This window comes from Laetiporus sulphureus, assembly GCF_001632365.1.
Source record: "Laetiporus sulphureus 93-53 unplaced genomic scaffold LAESUscaffold_1, whole genome shotgun sequence".
Lineage (NCBI taxonomy): Eukaryota > Fungi > Basidiomycota > Agaricomycetes > Polyporales > Laetiporaceae > Laetiporus > Laetiporus sulphureus.
The window spans coordinates 727,746-744,032 of NW_024468510.1; the positions used below are offsets into that span (position 1 = coordinate 727,746).

Below are 16,287 nucleotides of genomic sequence, written 5' to 3' on the forward strand. Positions count from 1 at the left end.
TGCGGGGCATCTAAAAACATAGAATGTCCGTCACTCGTACCATAATTAAGTGGACACGGAGCTCAGGCTCCATAAGAGTCATTACTTTCGTATCCACAAATGCAATGCCAGTGCAATGAGAACATACACAGCCCAATCCACGTCCCTGAGAGTAGCATCGACGTCATGGTCAAGGCCGGAATACGGCATCGCATAAGGGATTCATCATACCTTTCAATACCAAGACATAACCGGTGCACGACAACAACACAGCGGCCAACACACCGAAACACGATCCTATGACGGCGTATCCGTCCTTGGCATTGGCGCACCTGGCCCCCCACCACCGGACGCGCTCGAAGGCTGTCCACCCGAGGGCGGGCCAGGCGGGAATACGTTCTCGGACGAACCTGGCCGCGAGAGGGATGGCTGAGCGGAGGCAGAGTGGGGCTGGTGCGACGAATGAGGTCCTTGGTGCTGGGACGCCGCCTGGTGAGGCTGTGGTGGCGGCCCAGAGGGGGGAACAGGATGAGGATACGTAGGGACACCCACGGGTGCGTGTGTATACACGACAGCCTGGGGGCCACCGGGAAAGGGAGGCGGCATCCCGTGTCGAAGATTGTCCAACTCGTGTCGTAGCATGTCGATCTCGCGGCTCATGTCTTGGTGACTCTGCTTCAGCGTGACGATGAAGTCGATCGCTATCGCGAGAGATTTATTGAGAGGCGTGAGCGGTCGACGTTCGAAATGTTAGCACATACCTTTGCTGAGGATCTCCCACTTGCTCGCCTTCATCCCTCTGTCCGCAGGAAGCTGGTCACGAAGCTCGTCAAAGAGATCCTTCATCTCCTTCCGTCTCTTCCTCTCCGCAAGCTTGTGCGATACACGGAGCTCGGGGGAACGCGAATAGGGTGTGGATCCAGGCTCCTTGAGGGAATGGTGGGTCTGCTGTAGAGAGACATCCTCGCTCTTTGCGCCGCCTGCAGGAGGAACGGATGAAGGGCCGGCGAGGTTGTTGGCGCCTGATTGGTCTGCGGCACGTACACGCGACGGAGGACGGGAGCGTGACCTGAGAACGCGCGTTGGACCTGTGGATGGCGGGGGAGCGGGCAAATTTTCTGGAGCGATGTTTGGGGCAGACATTCGGCGATCCTGAGGAAAGGGGACGGGAGGCATGATGGCGAGAGGATCGTAAGGGTGGGCAGGAGCGGCCATATTAACGGTGGCCTCGTTCTGCATGGGGTCGCCTGCCGCCTGATCGGGATGCTGAGGGGTGGCAGCCTGAGGCCACGCGAAAGTAGCGATGCCTCCAGGAGGTCGGCCATGTGGCGGATCGGCAAACGCCGGACCTGGCGTGGAGTAGCCACCCAACGGCGTGCTTGCAAACGTCGAGCTCATCTCCCGCCTCTCAGCTCCCCACCACGACGACCCTCCTCCCACTCTCGCATCCACAGACGTTCGACGATCATACAAACTCAGCTGTGCAATTTTCGTGTCAAACGTCGATCCTCGCCGCTTCGACGCAGGCCCTCCACCAGCCACGTTCTCTCCGCCCGACGTCCCTGGCCCAATGAGCAGCGAATCAACGCTATCGGGCCCAGGCACACGCGGCCTTTGCTCTATTGATATCTTGCGTTTCGTACCTTAAGGCAAGAGAAGGTGAGCATCTGTCCCCGGATCATAGGAGGCGTTAAAGTACCAGTCGCAATCGAGTCTCGCCGCGCACTGTATTCCACCTCTCCGGACTCACGGCTCGTTTGCGGATGCTGAGAAGCGCCCCGCTCACGCTCACGGTCTTGCGAATCAACGTCCATATTGTCAGTCCCCTTCACCCTACTCGACTCTGCGAACAAACCCGAACTCGCTAAGCTGCTCCGCACGTGGATCGTAGCGCTAGTGTTACCTCCAGTGATACCTTCTGAGGGGCCAGACATACTTCTCTCAGGTCCACCGCCAGAGTCTCGCGTCCCATCACTCAAGCCGGGCCTTTTACTCGCGTCAGCGGAAGATGATCGTAACGGCCTCCTGCTGGATTGGCTACTGTTGCTTCCCGAACTTTGTGTTGATGCTTCCCCAAACCTGAAAGGCGACGCAGGGCGGACTAGTGCTGGAAGGCCCGGAAGACCCGGAAGACCTCGCGAACGCGTATCGTGAGATGTCGGCGGTGCGGAGAAGCCAGTGCCGGGTGGCGAGTTCAAGTGTCGGAGGGACGCTGGAAGGGTGGCGACGGCGCCGGTGTTAGTCATGTGTGAGTGAAGCGTTGGGCCAGCGTGCAGCGAGGGGTCTGTGATGGATCCTCTCCGCTGATTTTGGAGGTATGCTAGAGGGGCAAGAGGCGTGACGGGCGAATGTCGGGAACCGATGATACGCGGGGACGCGGCGTTGTTCTGAGTACCCCCGGAATTGGGAGCCGGACCGCCAGTCGAAGAGCAAGGTATGCCTGTTGGCTCCATAGTTGTGTGTAAGGGGGAGTCTGCGGACGAGGGAGTAGAGGGAACTCGGGCAGCTTTTAGCTTGATGCCCGTACTCGAATCTGGATGGTTGAGGAAGAGAACCTCGACGCGTGGCTGCCACACGTCCCACGTGGCTATCATAGTACGCTACCTCAAATAGGTACATTGTATGATCGCGTCTCTGCGAAGTCTCTTGAACGGTTGGCGTTTTTCACAATGCACAACAGTTCGCTTGTCAACGGAGACTTGGCTGGGACAATTCTGGCAGCCCTCCCCAGATACGCATGCGCAATTCGAGGTTCCAAAACGACTGCCGCGATTTCAATCTATCATCGTTCGTGACATCCGTGCGATATTATCGATCGTACATAACCCCACTGTGTCCGCACCCGCCCACGTTTTTTGTTGAACGTCGCTATCGAATTTGGCGCGAGAAGGAGACGGAGGCATGCACAATCATTGCGGCAGACGATTGGATTGGAGAGCGGCTTGGTGCACATGCTCGACTTCGAATTCTATTTGATCGCGCCTTTCTAATGGTAGCCTATTCTGGAACGTTGAAACATCAATCTATGATCACCAGACTACCGAGTGGTTCAGGGACGATTGTGCACCGCAATTTCGCACACTTCATGCCGGTGAGATGACTCGATATCTTCAGAAACTCCGTAAATCAAGCTCAATCAATACGAGACTAGAAAGATTATGGTCGTGATTGGTGGTCAGTTGCAGGCAATGAACACGCTGCAAAACTCCATGGAGGGAAAAGAAGTCGCTCGAGGAGGCTGCGGCGCTCGCATGCTGCGCACCTGCTGGCTCACTCAGCGACAACGCTAATAAAACGTGTTTGGCCCATTGCGACAATCCAGTAAAGTACATTGGCATGCGGGGTAATTGTTTGTAGGTCATGGAACTGATAGTGCGGTACGCAATAGCGTCATCCGACTATCCTCGCTGATTGGTATGTTGCGGACAGCCGCAAAGGATTTTTGACTGTTCCGAGTTTTGCGCGTACCTTCCCTTGCCGCTTGTGATCCCGCATAGGTTGCTTCATTGGCGTCATCGAGGGCAACCATGTACCTCACCCACGGACCATAGTCAAGAGATGTCGCCCCGTTGTTCATCAGGACGTCTTCGGGAATGTGAAGCTGCCGCAAGATGGCAACTATCTGCTTTGCATAATCCCGAGCAGAACTGACACAGCCTTGATGGTCTGCCGGCAGGTTGCACACGGATTGCAGGCTGTTTTCGTATTCCGAAAGTGCTTCTCGAACCATCAAGTCATCTTGGTGATAATAGCTTTGGTTCATGGGCAACGTTGCATCGGCGGTGAACGCATCCTCGCGGAGGATTGTATAGCCCAACTCATCGTCCGCTTCGTGTGAAGTGACGGCCATTGACTCCTGAGAAAACACAGTCAGGGACGAACGACCATAATCAGGAAACAACACACCGTGAGGACGGCTGCAAATCGTCGGCGCAAATAACAATCCACGAAGGAGGGGACGTCTTCACATTGTCCCAATTGCCGAAATATTGGTAGGTCTTCGTTTCCTTCACCGTCCTTGTCGCCTGAGCGGATAGAATTCTGACGAAACGAAAGAGGTCCAGGCTTCCTATCGGTGTCGCCGTCTGAACGGTTTTCACCCAATGAGCCAATAGCAATCTGCCTTGGTATCTGTCCGAATTGAAGGCTGAGCAGACCGCTCCTCAAGTCGGAGTTGCGAGTGAAAGGATGGGATGCTTCACCCTCGACGTCTCCACATGAGTGGTCATCCATGTTCCCAAGCAGCCGAGATATTACTGATCGTTTGAGGGGACGATTCTCAACCATAGATATGGATTGCAAATACGACGTTAGCAAAGGGGCTGGACACGGGGCAAATGTGAGAATCTCTTGCAAGGGGAGGTCATTAACGGGAACCAAGGCCAAGTCTGAAGATGTATTAGCATGCGTGTCAAACGGTGACAAAATCGGGGATCCTCACCATTACAAGTTAGCACGACAGGCCTCCGACAGTCCTTGATGATATTAATCAATGCTGGCCAGAAGTTCGCGTCACTCGCGTACAATATGTCCACTTCTTCGACGAGGATGATGGATTGTGAGACACAGGTGTGCTCCGAAAATGTTCCCACTTCAGAGCCGTCTACTGAGTCATTCCATTGGTTGCCGTCTGCACTAGCGCGTTCCATCTCGGAATCGACACGCTTTAGTCCACGGCGACCCGTTCTGTTGCGTTCTCGCACATTATTTGCAATCACCTCTGGAGTATCCGTGCTGTCATCCCCGATGTAGGGTGCTTTTTGCTGACGTCGCGTCTGCTTCACAAGATGATTCTTGCCCACCTCCCCGATAAGCTTGTTCAGTGCTGCTCCGCTCCGTTCCCCGATTCCAGGGTAGACCTCGAACACGTCCCAACCGAGTTCGTCCGCACACGCGTAAACGGCCGCGGTCTTACCGCAGCCACAGGGTCCACTGAGCAGGATAGTGTTGTGCACCAGATCGCCGAGCTGAGGCGTAGAATATGTGAAATCATGGATAGTGTCGGCATGTAGTTCGGTAGTTGGCACGTGGAGTTGGGATGGTACCTCATCATCAGCTTCTCCGGAGGCACGTTGCAAGCATGCAAACGTCCGCTGGCAGAACGTGAATTCGTCTTCGCTCTCGGCCTCTGAGCAGTCCGTCTCGGATGCACCGCCCGTAACCCAGACGGTCTCTGGCTCCTCTGAGCTCAGCCTCCGTCGCCTTTTGCGTTTGTCGACTTGACGTAGTATTCTGGGCCTTTTGATGCCTCGTGAGATGTTCTGGGCTCGTCCCTTCTTCCTAGTGCCTCGACCGGAGTCCGCGCTTCGTGCATCGGTGTCTCCGGTTGGGTTTGCGTCTATGTGCAACCTTAGCGCAAGTAACCATGCCCTCAAGTAGAGCGCACGATCCTCATTACCGAGGACCTCGTCGGCACGTCGAGGTCGCCACTTGTCTGTCCACAGCTCCTGCGGAGCACTTAATGGGTCTAGATTTCTGGTGTGTGGGTTCTGTAGAAGACGATGAATAGCTGGATATGTTCGATGTGCCAAAGGAATCTCATTCAGGATTTCCTCCGAGGAGCTGTTGTCTGATAGTGCCGTAACGTCTGTGAAGTGCGACGCAGAATGTGCATCACGAGTGTCGCCATCCATGTTCATAAATGCTCTTAAAGGTAGCATCTCCATTGAGCTGCCGATTTGCAAAATTGAACTTTGAGATTGTAATGAACGGGTGGTGGATTCATTAGATCGTCTGAGTGTCACTGTGATAAGTTGGGGAGGGCTATGCTCGAGGGAAAGAGGTCTGAGGCGAGGAGATCGGCGGCCAATTCGCAAAGGAGGCGCAGAGAAATTAGATTGCGGCCCTCGAACGTGTTGCGTGTCAGCCTCAGGGTACGGCACAGTGTCCACTTTGCGTTTGTGGCTCAAGGCGACAAGTGAGGTGGGAGCATCTGATACGCTCACGGTGGGAGAAGACATAGCCCTGCCTGCGCGAGCCGCAAAGATCGGGTATACAGGTCTGGATGTGACTCCTGTATCGTCAAAATGCTCAGTCGGACCCGAGTCGAGGACAATCGGAGTATCAAGACTTGTCCCTTCAAACACAGATGACACACTATCTTTCGACATGCGAGATCTCAGAGAGTGATATTGTTTTGGACGGAGGGACATTTTGGTTGTGTTGATCGTAGTATACGACTTGCCTGGCGTCATTTAGCATGAGCACCGCGCTATCAGGGTCGAGAGAATATACATTGCAGTCACACACCTTGCTCGGCTTTAGAGTTCTCCATGTTACGGCCAATCACAGATTCCGCATTCGTAGATACTGGACTGGATGGTTGCGGGGGGAGTTTGGCCGCTTCCGCCTGACTAGAAGTCTCAGTCTCGGCATCCTCTTCAGAGCCGTGGACTTCGGTGCTCAAATCCAGGGAATCAGTCTTATAGGAAGCATCCTTTACGGCAAATAGTTTGCGAAGTGACGTTTGGGTCATCTGCACAACGTGTCGCCCGGATTGTCAGTTGAACGTGTCCAAGACCGGGCTATAGTGGTGGAGACGGACCGCTTTCGCGTTCTTTGCCTTTCGCGGTGGTATCCGCTTCCTAGGTTCGGACATAGTTGTCAGTGGCGGTCTAGCGTAAACTGTGGCTGCGGGTGGTTGGACGCGAAGACGCGACGCGCTTGGGGCGCGTCCCACTGCTGCGTGGCTGATCACGTCCACGTTTAGATCGAGATCTACAGCCACCAGGCCGATACCCGGGCCCGTGGCGGCCAACTCCGATTTCACTCTTTTCCATGTTTTTGCTGCATGTCGACCTCAAGTCGCTCCTCGCCTATGGCTACCGCTCAAATCGATACGCTGAAGTTAATATCCAAGGAGTATCATGGTACCGTTTTGCTATGCGTCCAGAAGGCACTAACCTTGACAGGCAACTACAGATTTCAATGGTTCTCACTATGACATTTTACACCGCTCTTCCACACCCCTCGGGTTCTCCCGACTTGTCCATATCTCCAGACCTGTTTTGTTCAAAAGTGAGTGGACCGAATTGCATGCGCATGAGGCCTTTATGACGGCTTAAGCATGCGCTGATCGCCGATACTTTCAGGTTGTGTAGTTCCAGACGCAACGTCCCGCTGGACAAATGAGTATCTCGTCAACAGTATGGGAGAGCGGAGCATCTCTATTGCCGTTACGCCCAATGGGTAAGGCGGTTGCGTTTGTTGCTGATACCTCCACACCTCTTACGCCAGTACCCAAACTGCAGGCGAGCGGACGCAATAACTTGTGGCAAGGACGGCCGACTATACTTCGCCGAGCCACATGTGGAGAGCATGACGATGCGTACATTCTTGGACAAGTTATCTGCAGGTTAGGTGCGAGCGCTTGCCGATGCTCAGGCGTCGTATCTCAGCCTTTTTGCAACCGATGACTAGAACCGAAATTTTGCAAGACATCTGCAGGAGACAGCGAGGTCTATTATCTCCAGTCGCAGAACGGTAACCTGTTTGCCGCTCGTTATTTCGACCTCAGTGGCGAGCCGGATCCGTCAGTGTTTGAGCCTCTCCGTAGAGATGTGCCATCCGAGATATCATGGTGCACCGAAGCACTCGGTGTGTCGGCGGTTATGCATTTGTTTAACTTCCGACACCTTGTCTGATCTATCGATGAACAGGCCGTTCGCCAGAAGCGGTCAACTTATGGATAGGCAATAGTAGAAGTGTCACGAGCATGCACAGTGGTATGACAAAGGCCATTTCATTGTCAGCAGCGAAACTGATGCTCATCTCAGACCCCTATGAGAACATTTATTCGGTTGTTCGCGGGGCGAAGCACTTCACTCTCCTTCCTCCCACCGAAGCCTGGTGTGTGAAGGGTTAGTCTCGGAAAGTGCTTTGGTAGTAGTGACCATCTAAACGAATACATCACACAGAGCGCACCTACCCTCATGCAAGATTTCAGCGCTCGCAGGCTACGTCTCAGTTGGAGCTGGTTCCGTCTCCACCAAGAGCACCGTCGATCCGTTGGTCTTCTGTGCAAGACCCAACAAGCCCTGGCGCGCTCCCACCTGAAGCACATCCCATCCACATCACTGTGCGCGCAGGAGAAACACTATACCTTCCCGCTGGCTGGTGGCATTACGTGCGCCAGTCGGAGTTGACAATTGCCATCAACTACTGGTATGACATGGAGAGCCGTGGAATGTCATGGGTGTGGCATAATTTCCTCAGGGGCTCGGGAGATCCTCCTTCTGGTAATCAGGATGACAGATAGCAGAGGCACAGGTGCCCTTCTCGCTCCTTCTCGTTCGTGTGTTCGCGTGCCGGCAGAGGTATGCACGCGCGCTTTTTTGTCAGCTTCTTTATTCGTCTTGATGTTTTTGCGACTGGCTCGTATCCAATGACAATGAACGTGCGTACACCAAGTGGAGAATTGGCCTATTTTGCGGCCAGATTTGACCATCGCAAGCATAAGTCTCGCACCTGTCTGGACCATCGAAAAGGCCGCAGTAGAGCCGCTAAGGCCAGCACGCGCCCATGTTCACAAGAGACTAGGTACGGAAGTCACGATAGAGTGACCAATCGGTTTCAACGACTGTGCGAATAAGCGATGGGCGCTGATTAGCGGGAAACCCCCATTTGAATGTCAGCGCCCATCAATAGAACTTGAGAGCCGGCATTCGTCTCCCACCCTGCCTTCCAATTGAACCTTCGTGAACGTGATCGTTGCTGACGCTCATGCCTATCAATAAAAGCCATTTTAAATCCGCAGACGGTGATCCGGTCGATAAGGGAATGCATGATGAAGAGAAGTCGGTTGTCTCCTGGCACGAGGATGAGAAATTGAGAATTGCATACATACGGGCGTCAGATTTAAGTTGCCCGACCTCGGTTTAGTATCCCAATAAGACAATATTGCTCGCGCCCATTTCCAGGCATGTGCACGATCTCATATATCAGCAACAACGGCCGGCACGTACAGAATGCTTGGACCCAATCACGGCAGCCGATCCCACCGTTACTGGGCCGAGTTGCCCTTAGCATCTTTGATTGTTGAGTCACTCGCCGCTCCGTGAACTTCTCTCGCATCTGTTATCAAGCCCATCGACGCATGCCGCGGGAGGCCAGCATGTAAACAACTTGCTGCCGAAGCGAACCGTGACAGCATATGCGTATGCTTATGTGATGTAGAGTCAGGGTCGCAAAGTAGCTGCCGTGCGTTTCGCACAATCACCATGATGCAGCTGCGCTGTCGTATGGAATCACATTATACAGAGTGTAGAGACAAGTGCGGTAAAACAAGGCACTGAGTCTCCGATCAGAACGCTCGATTCTTCAACATTGTAATTTCACCACGGCGACGGAAGGAACGAAAATGTGATACACGGTGTTAAAGGGCAGTGGCTCAGGTCTTCCGTGCAAGCCTTGACGTATTCCTACAGCACGCCAGACCACAATTCTCTTGAAGCACCTGCCTATACGAGATGGTGCGATACTTTTCTGGAGCGTCAAGAAAAAATCATATCGGCTTAACGGTGCAACATTGTATTTACGAGGCCACCCCAATATTGTCGTCGATGTCGACGATCGACGCTGATCGGCCAGTACTACGCATATGCCGGGGCCACGCTTCGCGGACACGCGACAATTGACTGATACGTTCACGTGACCCCGATTTAAGCATCAGAGACTCCAGCGATCTCGTTGGTCCAAAACGTACAGGTCGCAGTTTCCAATACTCACCAGTGACCGTCTACATCTATGGCCAAGGACAAATCTGAGAAGAAAGAAAAGAAGAGGAAGGAAACAAAGGAAGTGACGGAGACAGTCATCGAGTCTGAACAAGTCGCAGAGGATGTCGAGATGGAAGATGTCGAAATCGTAAAGGTGGGTCCACATACCAAAGAACCGTCACGTTTGACGCATCGTACATACAGATTGAGAAGAAAGCAAAAAAGGAGAAGAAGGAGATTGTCATCCCTCTCGAAGACCTGTCGCCAATAGCTCACCCTCTGGCCCAGAAGAAGCTGCTGAAAAAGTTGCACAAGACTATCAAGAAAGGTAATCATTGTCGTATTGATAGCACATGGTTGCTGATTGGAGCCATCTCGTATTCTACATAGCATCCAAACAACGGCAAGTTAAGCGGGGTGTCAAGGAGGTCGTGAAGGGTATTCGAAAAGGAGAAAAAGGGTGAGCACGCACTGCAGTTGTCTGGCGTAGAGCTGAACCATCCTGCCTCAGACTACTTGTTCTAGCCGCTGATATCACGCCCATTGACATCATATCTCATTTGCCCGTCCTGAGTGAAGAGGCTGGGGTGCCATACGTGTTCGTGACGTCGAAGGAGGAACTCGGTCACGCCAGTGCGACGAAACGACCAACAAGTTGTGTCATGGTCTGTCCGAACTCCAAGAAGAAGACAAAACAAAAGGATGGCGAGGACAAGGAGGACAAGGAAGATGACTACAAGGAATTGTACGAGGAGTGTTGTAGGGAGGTTGGGGAGCTCGACCAGCAGATTGTGTTTTGACCGGCTGTTTTGCTTTGCTTTTGTTGGTTCTCTATTTCTGCTATCTCTGTATTACCGACGGTTTGCTGAACGTAATGCTGGTTCGGGTACACTTGTCATTCAACTGAGCGTGCAGCACGGCGACTCGGAGGTCGTACCAGCAGACTCCACGTCACGAGCGCCGTAAATAGATCGATCGACCAGCTTTCTCACAAACAACCTCATCAACTTCACTACCTTCAGCTCTTACGCTCTCTACTTAATGGCTCCCGGAAAATCCAAAACCACCACTGCTAACGGCTCCAACAAAAAGCTCAAATTCGCTACACCATCCGCCAACGAATCCACGCAGAATAGCGCTGCGAATCCGGCCGCTGTAGATACTTTCTCGTCAGACTTCGAATTCGCTGTCTATGGATCCGGAAAGCCTGACAAGGCAGTGTACGAGCGCGAACAGGAGCAGATCAAAGCTCAAATCGATGTTCTGCAAGCCAAAGTCGTATGTATTATACATGTGCGAAAGTCTTAGAGGCACTGAACTCATTTGCCACATGCAGTCGGTCGTTAAGGATAAGATTCATGTTGTCACAAAAGGTGGTCCTAATGACGAGAGACGAGCGAGCCTCAAAGCGGAATTGGAAACCATCCGCGGCCAGCAATCCTCCAACAAGGCGTCACGCACAAAGATCCGTGATGAACTCAAAGCCATTCATGATGATGTTCAGAAAAAGGTCCGCGTTCATTGCATCTATCTCGGTGTTCCAATCACTCAATGTTTGGTGATGTTAGATCAAGGACTTGAACGCAGCGAAAGCCAAGGCACCATACAAAACTGTCTCAGACGTCGATGATCGTATCAAGTAAGTCCTTCATCCGTTGTTTAGGACAGCTCATAACGCGATAAATGCAGCAACCTCGAGAAGCAGGTCGAGTCCGGTAACTTGAAGCTTGGTGATGAGAAGCGGGCATTGGCAGAGATTAGCCAGCTGAAACGCAGTCGCAGGGTTGTCGAGGGCTTCCAGGCAGATCAGGAGTCCATCGAGGCTGACCGTGCCAAGGCCGACGAGCTCCGCAAGGAACTTGACGATCCCGAGGCCAAGGCCATCTCTGAGCGTTATGATGCTATCAAGGCTGAGTTGGATGAGCTCAAGAAGGAAGGCGACGAAATCCACGCGAATCGTAACAAGCTCTTCGATGAGCGAAACGCGCTTCAGGCCCAGCTCGATACGTTATACAGCCACAAGCGCGAGTCGGCGCAGCGCTTTCGTGAGGCGAACGACAAGCACTGGACGAAGATGAACGAGGAGCGTGCGAGACGTGCGGAGTGGCTGCGGGAGAAGCGTGCAGCTGAGGAGGAGGATAAGAAGAAGGAGCTCGTCGAGCGTTTGCGTGAGGAAGCGTCGATACCTGCTTTCCAGACCCAAATCGAGGACTGTCAAACGCTCATTGACTACTTCTCGGGGAGAAACTCTACGCCCGTGCTGTCGACCCGCTTGTCATCCTCGGACAAGATCATCTTGTCAGGCGTCCCCGAGTTGGAGATTCGGAAGGTGGAGACTGGGCCTGCAGAGGGCATGGTTGCACGCAAGAAGAAGGGCGAAGAAGAGGAAGCTTACTTCGTCGGCAACCAGCGCAAGGGGCCCAAGGGGAAGAAGGGCAGTGCCAAGGCCAGCGCTTCCTCAGGGAGCAGCGGTGCCGAAGCCTTAGGGAGTCATGGTTTCCAGGCTCCGTTCCAAATCGTGACCGCTCTGCTTGACTTCTCGATATCACCACCTACATCGGAAGCTGACGTGCCTCGCGTCATCGAGGAACTGAAAGCGAAGAAGGCATGGTTCGAGTCCAATCAGGCTCGGGTAACCGCTGAGAACAAGGAGGCGACGGAGGCGAAGATTCGACAAATCACTGGCAAGAGTGAGCTGAAGAAGGCCGACATCCAACCACCATGCGAAGACTTGACGCCTCCTAACGGTGGCGGGGAGCTGCCAGCTGAACCAGCCTCCTCACCAGCTGTCACTCGCTTACCTTCAGTGGCGGTGCCAAGTGAGGATGTTGTTGAGAAGCTCGAAGTTGAGCAGAAGCACGATGGAGATGGGGATGGAGCACAGGAACAGTGATATTATTGCTTATACCGCGAGGAATATGATATCTTCTTGTTGTATACTGCTTGGACAGACTGAAAACCCCCATTACTCACACGACGTGACCGATGACCCAACAGTACCCAGCGTGCATACCTCTTCACCAGCAGTCCATAAGTTACATATTGCAGTGGTATGACAGGTGAGAGAGAGAAGGAGTAGTGTCAATTCGCCAAACAGACGGTCAGTACAGCAAGCAGGCAATGAGTCAACAATAATTAATGCAAGCCAGAGAGCATGACACCGGAGTAAATGATTAATAGGGCAGCGACGAGCGTAAGGTAGGGTCCCATGATTGTCACTAAGGCGGCAGAGGATAAAAGGAGTATCGGGACTAGACTGAAGTCTCCGTCTTCACAGGTTCCGGTGAGTTACCCGTTTCGCTGTTGGTCGAAGGGGGCGTTCCTGACGCGCTAGAAAGGCCGATCTCCTGCGGAGTGAATGCGGCTGTCTCGAACGCAGTCGAGCCAGACACATAGTCCTGGAAGGATAATGTCGCCGAATGAACGGACAGCGACTCATCATGAGCCGAAGTGGTGTCCATATATGACAATGACCCGAATGCGTCTGTTGCAAATGTAGACGTTGGATCGAGAGGTCCAGGGCCAGTACCAAAGGTATCTTGCTGGAGAACAGCCAGCATGCTCGACGTCGTCGGCGTTTGAGCCAATATAGAATGAGGAACCTCGAGAGGATGCCCGAAGTTCTCTTGACCAGCCATTGGAGAAAGAGTGAAGAACTGCTGCTGCATCACAGGTTCGACCGACGCTGCGACCGAATTGGTGGACAGAGCAACGTTTCGGAGAACATTGAGAGCAATCCAGTCACTATAAAGAGACATAAGTCACCGCAAAAGCCAGGATGTACTCGTATGCTTACTCCAAGAACAGTTTAAGTATCTGGAAAGCCCCAAATGCCGGATCGCTCCGGATAGTCTGTTGAAACAGCCTCTTTCAGTACGCACATTGTGTGCAAATAATTAGTGAACATACCAGATCTCTCATAACTTGGCTCGTTACATAGCCCCAGCGAATCAAGACACTCCTTGAGCTCATCGCGGCACGGTCATCGCCATTGCGCGGACCCATCAACCGTTCGCAGCATTTATCCGCCCAGGCCATGACATCTCGCACGGGATCGTTACTTTTCGTCAACCCATCGAGAAGCGAAACGAACTCGACCTCCAAAAGCTGTACAAGGTCCTCATGGCGACAGTTGCACACCAACGCGGATTGGTTGCGAACCGACTCGAAATCAATCTTCTGCCAAGATCGACGCATGTCACTGAGCTGCTTCGGATTGGTGAGTACGGTGCTTAATGCCTGTGTAACTTGATATATATCAAGGAATCGTACTGCCACGCACACGTCAGTAATCAAATGTCATGATATGAACAAGAATCTGCAACACGCACAGACAAGATGGCCAAACCGAGCTCCCAGCTCAACTTTCGGCTCTACAAACGTGTTACCATAACCCTCGAGTGCGACGAGCAAGATCTTCTCCATCTTGTCTGCGAGTTGACGAAGACCTCCCAGAGAGGCTGCTGGTATAGGCGACAACATCTGTGAGCGAAGAAGCTCAAGAATTTCCTGCGAAGCCAAACATCAGCACACGCAGCAGTATCAATGAGACAATGCCGTACATCGTAGACAATAGCGTCTGCCTTGGCCATCAAGCCCGCGACTGCAGGAGCATGAACCACCTCACGATGGCTACCGTTGAGGTTCGACCAGAAGGTACGGATATGAAGCTCAAATTGATCAAAGCGGTACGATCTGATACTCTCCAACAAGGCATCCAAATGATCTTGGAACCACCGCCACACTTCGCGGGCGGCGATGCTGTGAGGGGACGTCGAGGAGCCTCCCACAGCCTCCTCGATAGATGGGAAGTGATGCATCTGTCTCACAGAGATCGGAGCAGAAGGAGACATGAGAGCAATCGAACCGCCAATGTCCGTTGGGGATGGACTCGGGATTACAAGAGTCGCATCGGTCTGGCCAGGGTGGCGACGGATAGACGCTTGGGATGGGTATGTGCCAGCTTGTGGTCGCTGTTGCGCCAACGCAAGCAAACTACTTGCAGTCGGAGTCTTCTCGTCAGCAAACAGAGCTGCGTTCTTCGCGCTATTGCTCAAGTTCAATGAGTTGCGCTTCGACGCGTTCCCTGAGCTCGGCCCTTCAGATTCGTCCTCGTCCTCGTCATCGGATCCGCCCCTGTTCGATGCTTCCGCCTGTTCGCTGGCAAGACGTGCCGCGTTGACCGATTGCTGGGCCGCTGTGTTATTCGACTTCCGTATGTAATCCTGCAAAAACTCGGCCTCGGCGGATGTTGCAGGGCGTATGCCGCAATCTGCTCAGCGGCAATCAGAACCTGACACTATCATGATCGAGGTAGACGCACAATGGTATTTACTGTTTCCTCTGACGCCTAGACGTCTCGTTTTGATTGTGGGGAAGCACAGCCTGATGGCCTTCCCAAGAGTTGCGGTGTTGATATGCGGGATACCGTACTGCTCACAGACACGTCGGTAGGAGAAGTAGAGGCCTTGACGAGGAACATTCCCATCCGGATACGGAGAGTAGTTCGCGGTCAACCTAGTGGGGCGTATCAGAGACTGCAATGGCTAACTTGACAGCTGCGACACGTACCATGCCTGCACAAAGATCTGTTTCGCCCTATCGGAAGCACTCGTCGTCGTCGCAGCGCGGACGTTGGCCGCCAGCCTTTCCAGCGCATGATCGGGGCTAATGGACATCCGTCCGAACGCTCCAGCAGTGTGCATCGTCTCGGCACCCATGACTTGCTGGCCACCATACATCGAATGATAGTCGGCAGTGTTCGAGCCGAGGTACAGAGAGATGTCTTCGGTCTCGCTGGAAGATGAATGCACGCTCTCGCAATCCCGGGGGTATGGTGATGCAGCCACACGAGCCCGAATATGGGTGGGTCGGAGATGGGCCTTGAGAGAGGGGTTGGAGAGGTTGTGGTTAGGGGGAGAGTCGCCGGGGGTGATGAGGTCAGAGCCCAGAGAGTAGGCGGAAGAGTGGGAAGCGTCCGAGGTGTTGCGGACGTGATCGCCAGCAAACGAGTTGGTGGTATGGAAAGAAGCGCGGTATAGGTCTTCGGAGGTTGGCGGCATCACAGCCGATGTGCGCAAAAAGCCACCCTGGGAAGACTGGGGACGAGAGGCCGGCGAGTTCGCGGACGACGATGACGACACAGAGTTGGACCGCGAGTGAGGATGACTGGAGGATATGAGATCGAAGGGAACGTTTGCGGCCATGAGCTGGAGGTTCACCGCGGCCATGAGATAAGGAATGCTAAATGCAGCTGGAGGTAAAGACAGTGTAATGCAGCAGTACTGTTAGAAGACGAAAGCGGGCCAGCCGTGAAGTATGAAGGAGGGACAGAGGGGTATTAAAAGGTTTGCTCAGAGGCCGAGCAGGAGGACGATAGGGAGAGAAGTGATGGTGATTAGATGATATTGCGCCGCCCACCAGCGGCGGAAATGGAACGGATGGAAGATAGACGAGTGTCCAGCCCCCCGGAGATGGGAATGCTGGCAGTAAGAAATTGAAACAGGAGACTGCCCAACGGGGAGCAAAGTTCGGATCTGCGAGGAACAGGAGATGCACGCAGGCGTCGGTGGTCAAGGCAACTTGTCTTTCG

At 53.4% G+C, this 16,287-nt stretch overlaps 5 protein-coding genes across 5 annotated transcripts; 3 read left to right on the forward strand and 2 right to left on the reverse strand.

Moving 5' to 3' along the window:
• Positions 1–276: 276 nt before the first annotated feature.
• Positions 277–6,577, reverse strand: LAESUDRAFT_753783 (uncharacterized protein; the record flags this gene model as incomplete). The annotated part of the gene is made up of 8 exons (XM_040911807.1): positions 277–680; positions 741–1,622; positions 1,679–2,512; positions 3,448–3,835; positions 3,886–4,367; positions 4,421–6,163; positions 6,229–6,454; positions 6,524–6,577. 8 exons carry the CDS (start codon positions 6,575–6,577, stop codon positions 277–279), a joined length of 5,013 nt encoding a protein of 1,670 aa, XP_040770245.1.
• Positions 6,578–6,758: 181 nt separating this feature from the next.
• Positions 6,759–8,385, forward strand: LAESUDRAFT_668639 (Clavaminate synthase-like protein). The gene is made up of 8 exons (XM_040905382.1): positions 6,759–6,848; positions 6,901–6,996; positions 7,071–7,167; positions 7,230–7,333; positions 7,399–7,575; positions 7,638–7,703; positions 7,755–7,838; positions 7,896–8,385. Exons 1-8 carry the CDS (start codon positions 6,770–6,772, stop codon positions 8,234–8,236), a joined length of 1,044 nt encoding a protein of 347 aa, XP_040770246.1. The 5' UTR covers positions 6,759–6,769; the 3' UTR covers positions 8,237–8,385.
• A 1,305-nt stretch (positions 8,386–9,690) lies between these two features.
• On the forward strand, positions 9,691–10,587 carry LAESUDRAFT_689513 (L30e-like protein). The gene is made up of 4 exons (XM_040906023.1): positions 9,691–9,849; positions 9,900–10,023; positions 10,086–10,155; positions 10,207–10,587. The coding sequence occupies exons 1-4, from the start codon at positions 9,724–9,726 to the stop codon at positions 10,493–10,495; spliced, it is 609 nt and encodes a 202-aa protein (XP_040770247.1). The 5' UTR covers positions 9,691–9,723; the 3' UTR covers positions 10,496–10,587.
• A 149-nt stretch (positions 10,588–10,736) lies between these two features.
• Positions 10,737–12,588, forward strand: LAESUDRAFT_639920 (uncharacterized protein; the record flags this gene model as incomplete). Its single annotated transcript, XM_040903567.1, has 4 exons — positions 10,737–10,973; positions 11,032–11,205; positions 11,264–11,334; positions 11,385–12,588. 4 exons carry the CDS (start codon positions 10,737–10,739, stop codon positions 12,586–12,588), a joined length of 1,686 nt encoding a protein of 561 aa, XP_040770248.1.
• A 179-nt stretch (positions 12,589–12,767) lies between these two features.
• On the reverse strand, positions 12,768–16,286 carry LAESUDRAFT_13667 (uncharacterized protein). Its single transcript, XM_040901306.1, has 7 exons — positions 15,267–16,286; positions 15,019–15,212; positions 14,258–14,967; positions 14,027–14,204; positions 13,605–13,966; positions 13,492–13,547; positions 12,768–13,439 (listed from the first exon to the last, which is right to left on the reverse strand). The coding sequence occupies exons 1-7, from the start codon at positions 15,923–15,925 to the stop codon at positions 12,947–12,949; spliced, it is 2,652 nt and encodes an 883-aa protein (XP_040770249.1). The 5' UTR covers positions 15,926–16,286; the 3' UTR covers positions 12,768–12,946.
• Position 16,287: the final 1 nt, after the last annotated feature.

Excerpts from the sequence above, each read along its gene's own strand:
- LAESUDRAFT_668639 (XM_040905382.1), top strand. The coding sequence starts at position 6,770 with ATGTCGACCTCAAGTCGCTCCTCGCCTATGGCTACCGCTCAAATCGAT. Across the intron at positions 6,997-7,070 it reads CAGACCTGTTTTGTTCAAAA|GTTGTGTAGTTCCAGACGCA; the intron begins GTGAGTGGACCG and ends CGATACTTTCAG. Across the intron at positions 7,704-7,754 it reads TGTCACGAGCATGCACAGTG|ACCCCTATGAGAACATTTAT; the intron begins GTATGACAAAGG and ends TGCTCATCTCAG.
- LAESUDRAFT_689513 (XM_040906023.1), top strand. The coding sequence starts at position 9,724 with ATGGCCAAGGACAAATCTGAGAAGAAAGAAAAGAAGAGGAAGGAAACA. Across the intron at positions 9,850-9,899 it reads AAGATGTCGAAATCGTAAAG|ATTGAGAAGAAAGCAAAAAA; the intron begins GTGGGTCCACAT and ends TCGTACATACAG. Across the intron at positions 10,156-10,206 it reads ATTCGAAAAGGAGAAAAAGG|ACTACTTGTTCTAGCCGCTG; the intron begins GTGAGCACGCAC and ends ATCCTGCCTCAG.
- LAESUDRAFT_13667 (XM_040901306.1), bottom strand. The coding sequence starts at position 15,925 with ATGGCCGCGGTGAACCTCCAGCTCATGGCCGCAAACGTTCCCTTCGAT. Across the intron at positions 15,213-15,266 it reads CAGATCTTTGTGCAGGCATG|GTTGACCGCGAACTACTCTC; the intron begins GTACGTGTCGCA and ends ACGCCCCACTAG. Across the intron at positions 13,967-14,026 it reads TCGGTTTGGCCATCTTGTCT|TACGATTCCTTGATATATAT; the intron begins GTGCGTGTTGCA and ends TGTGCGTGGCAG.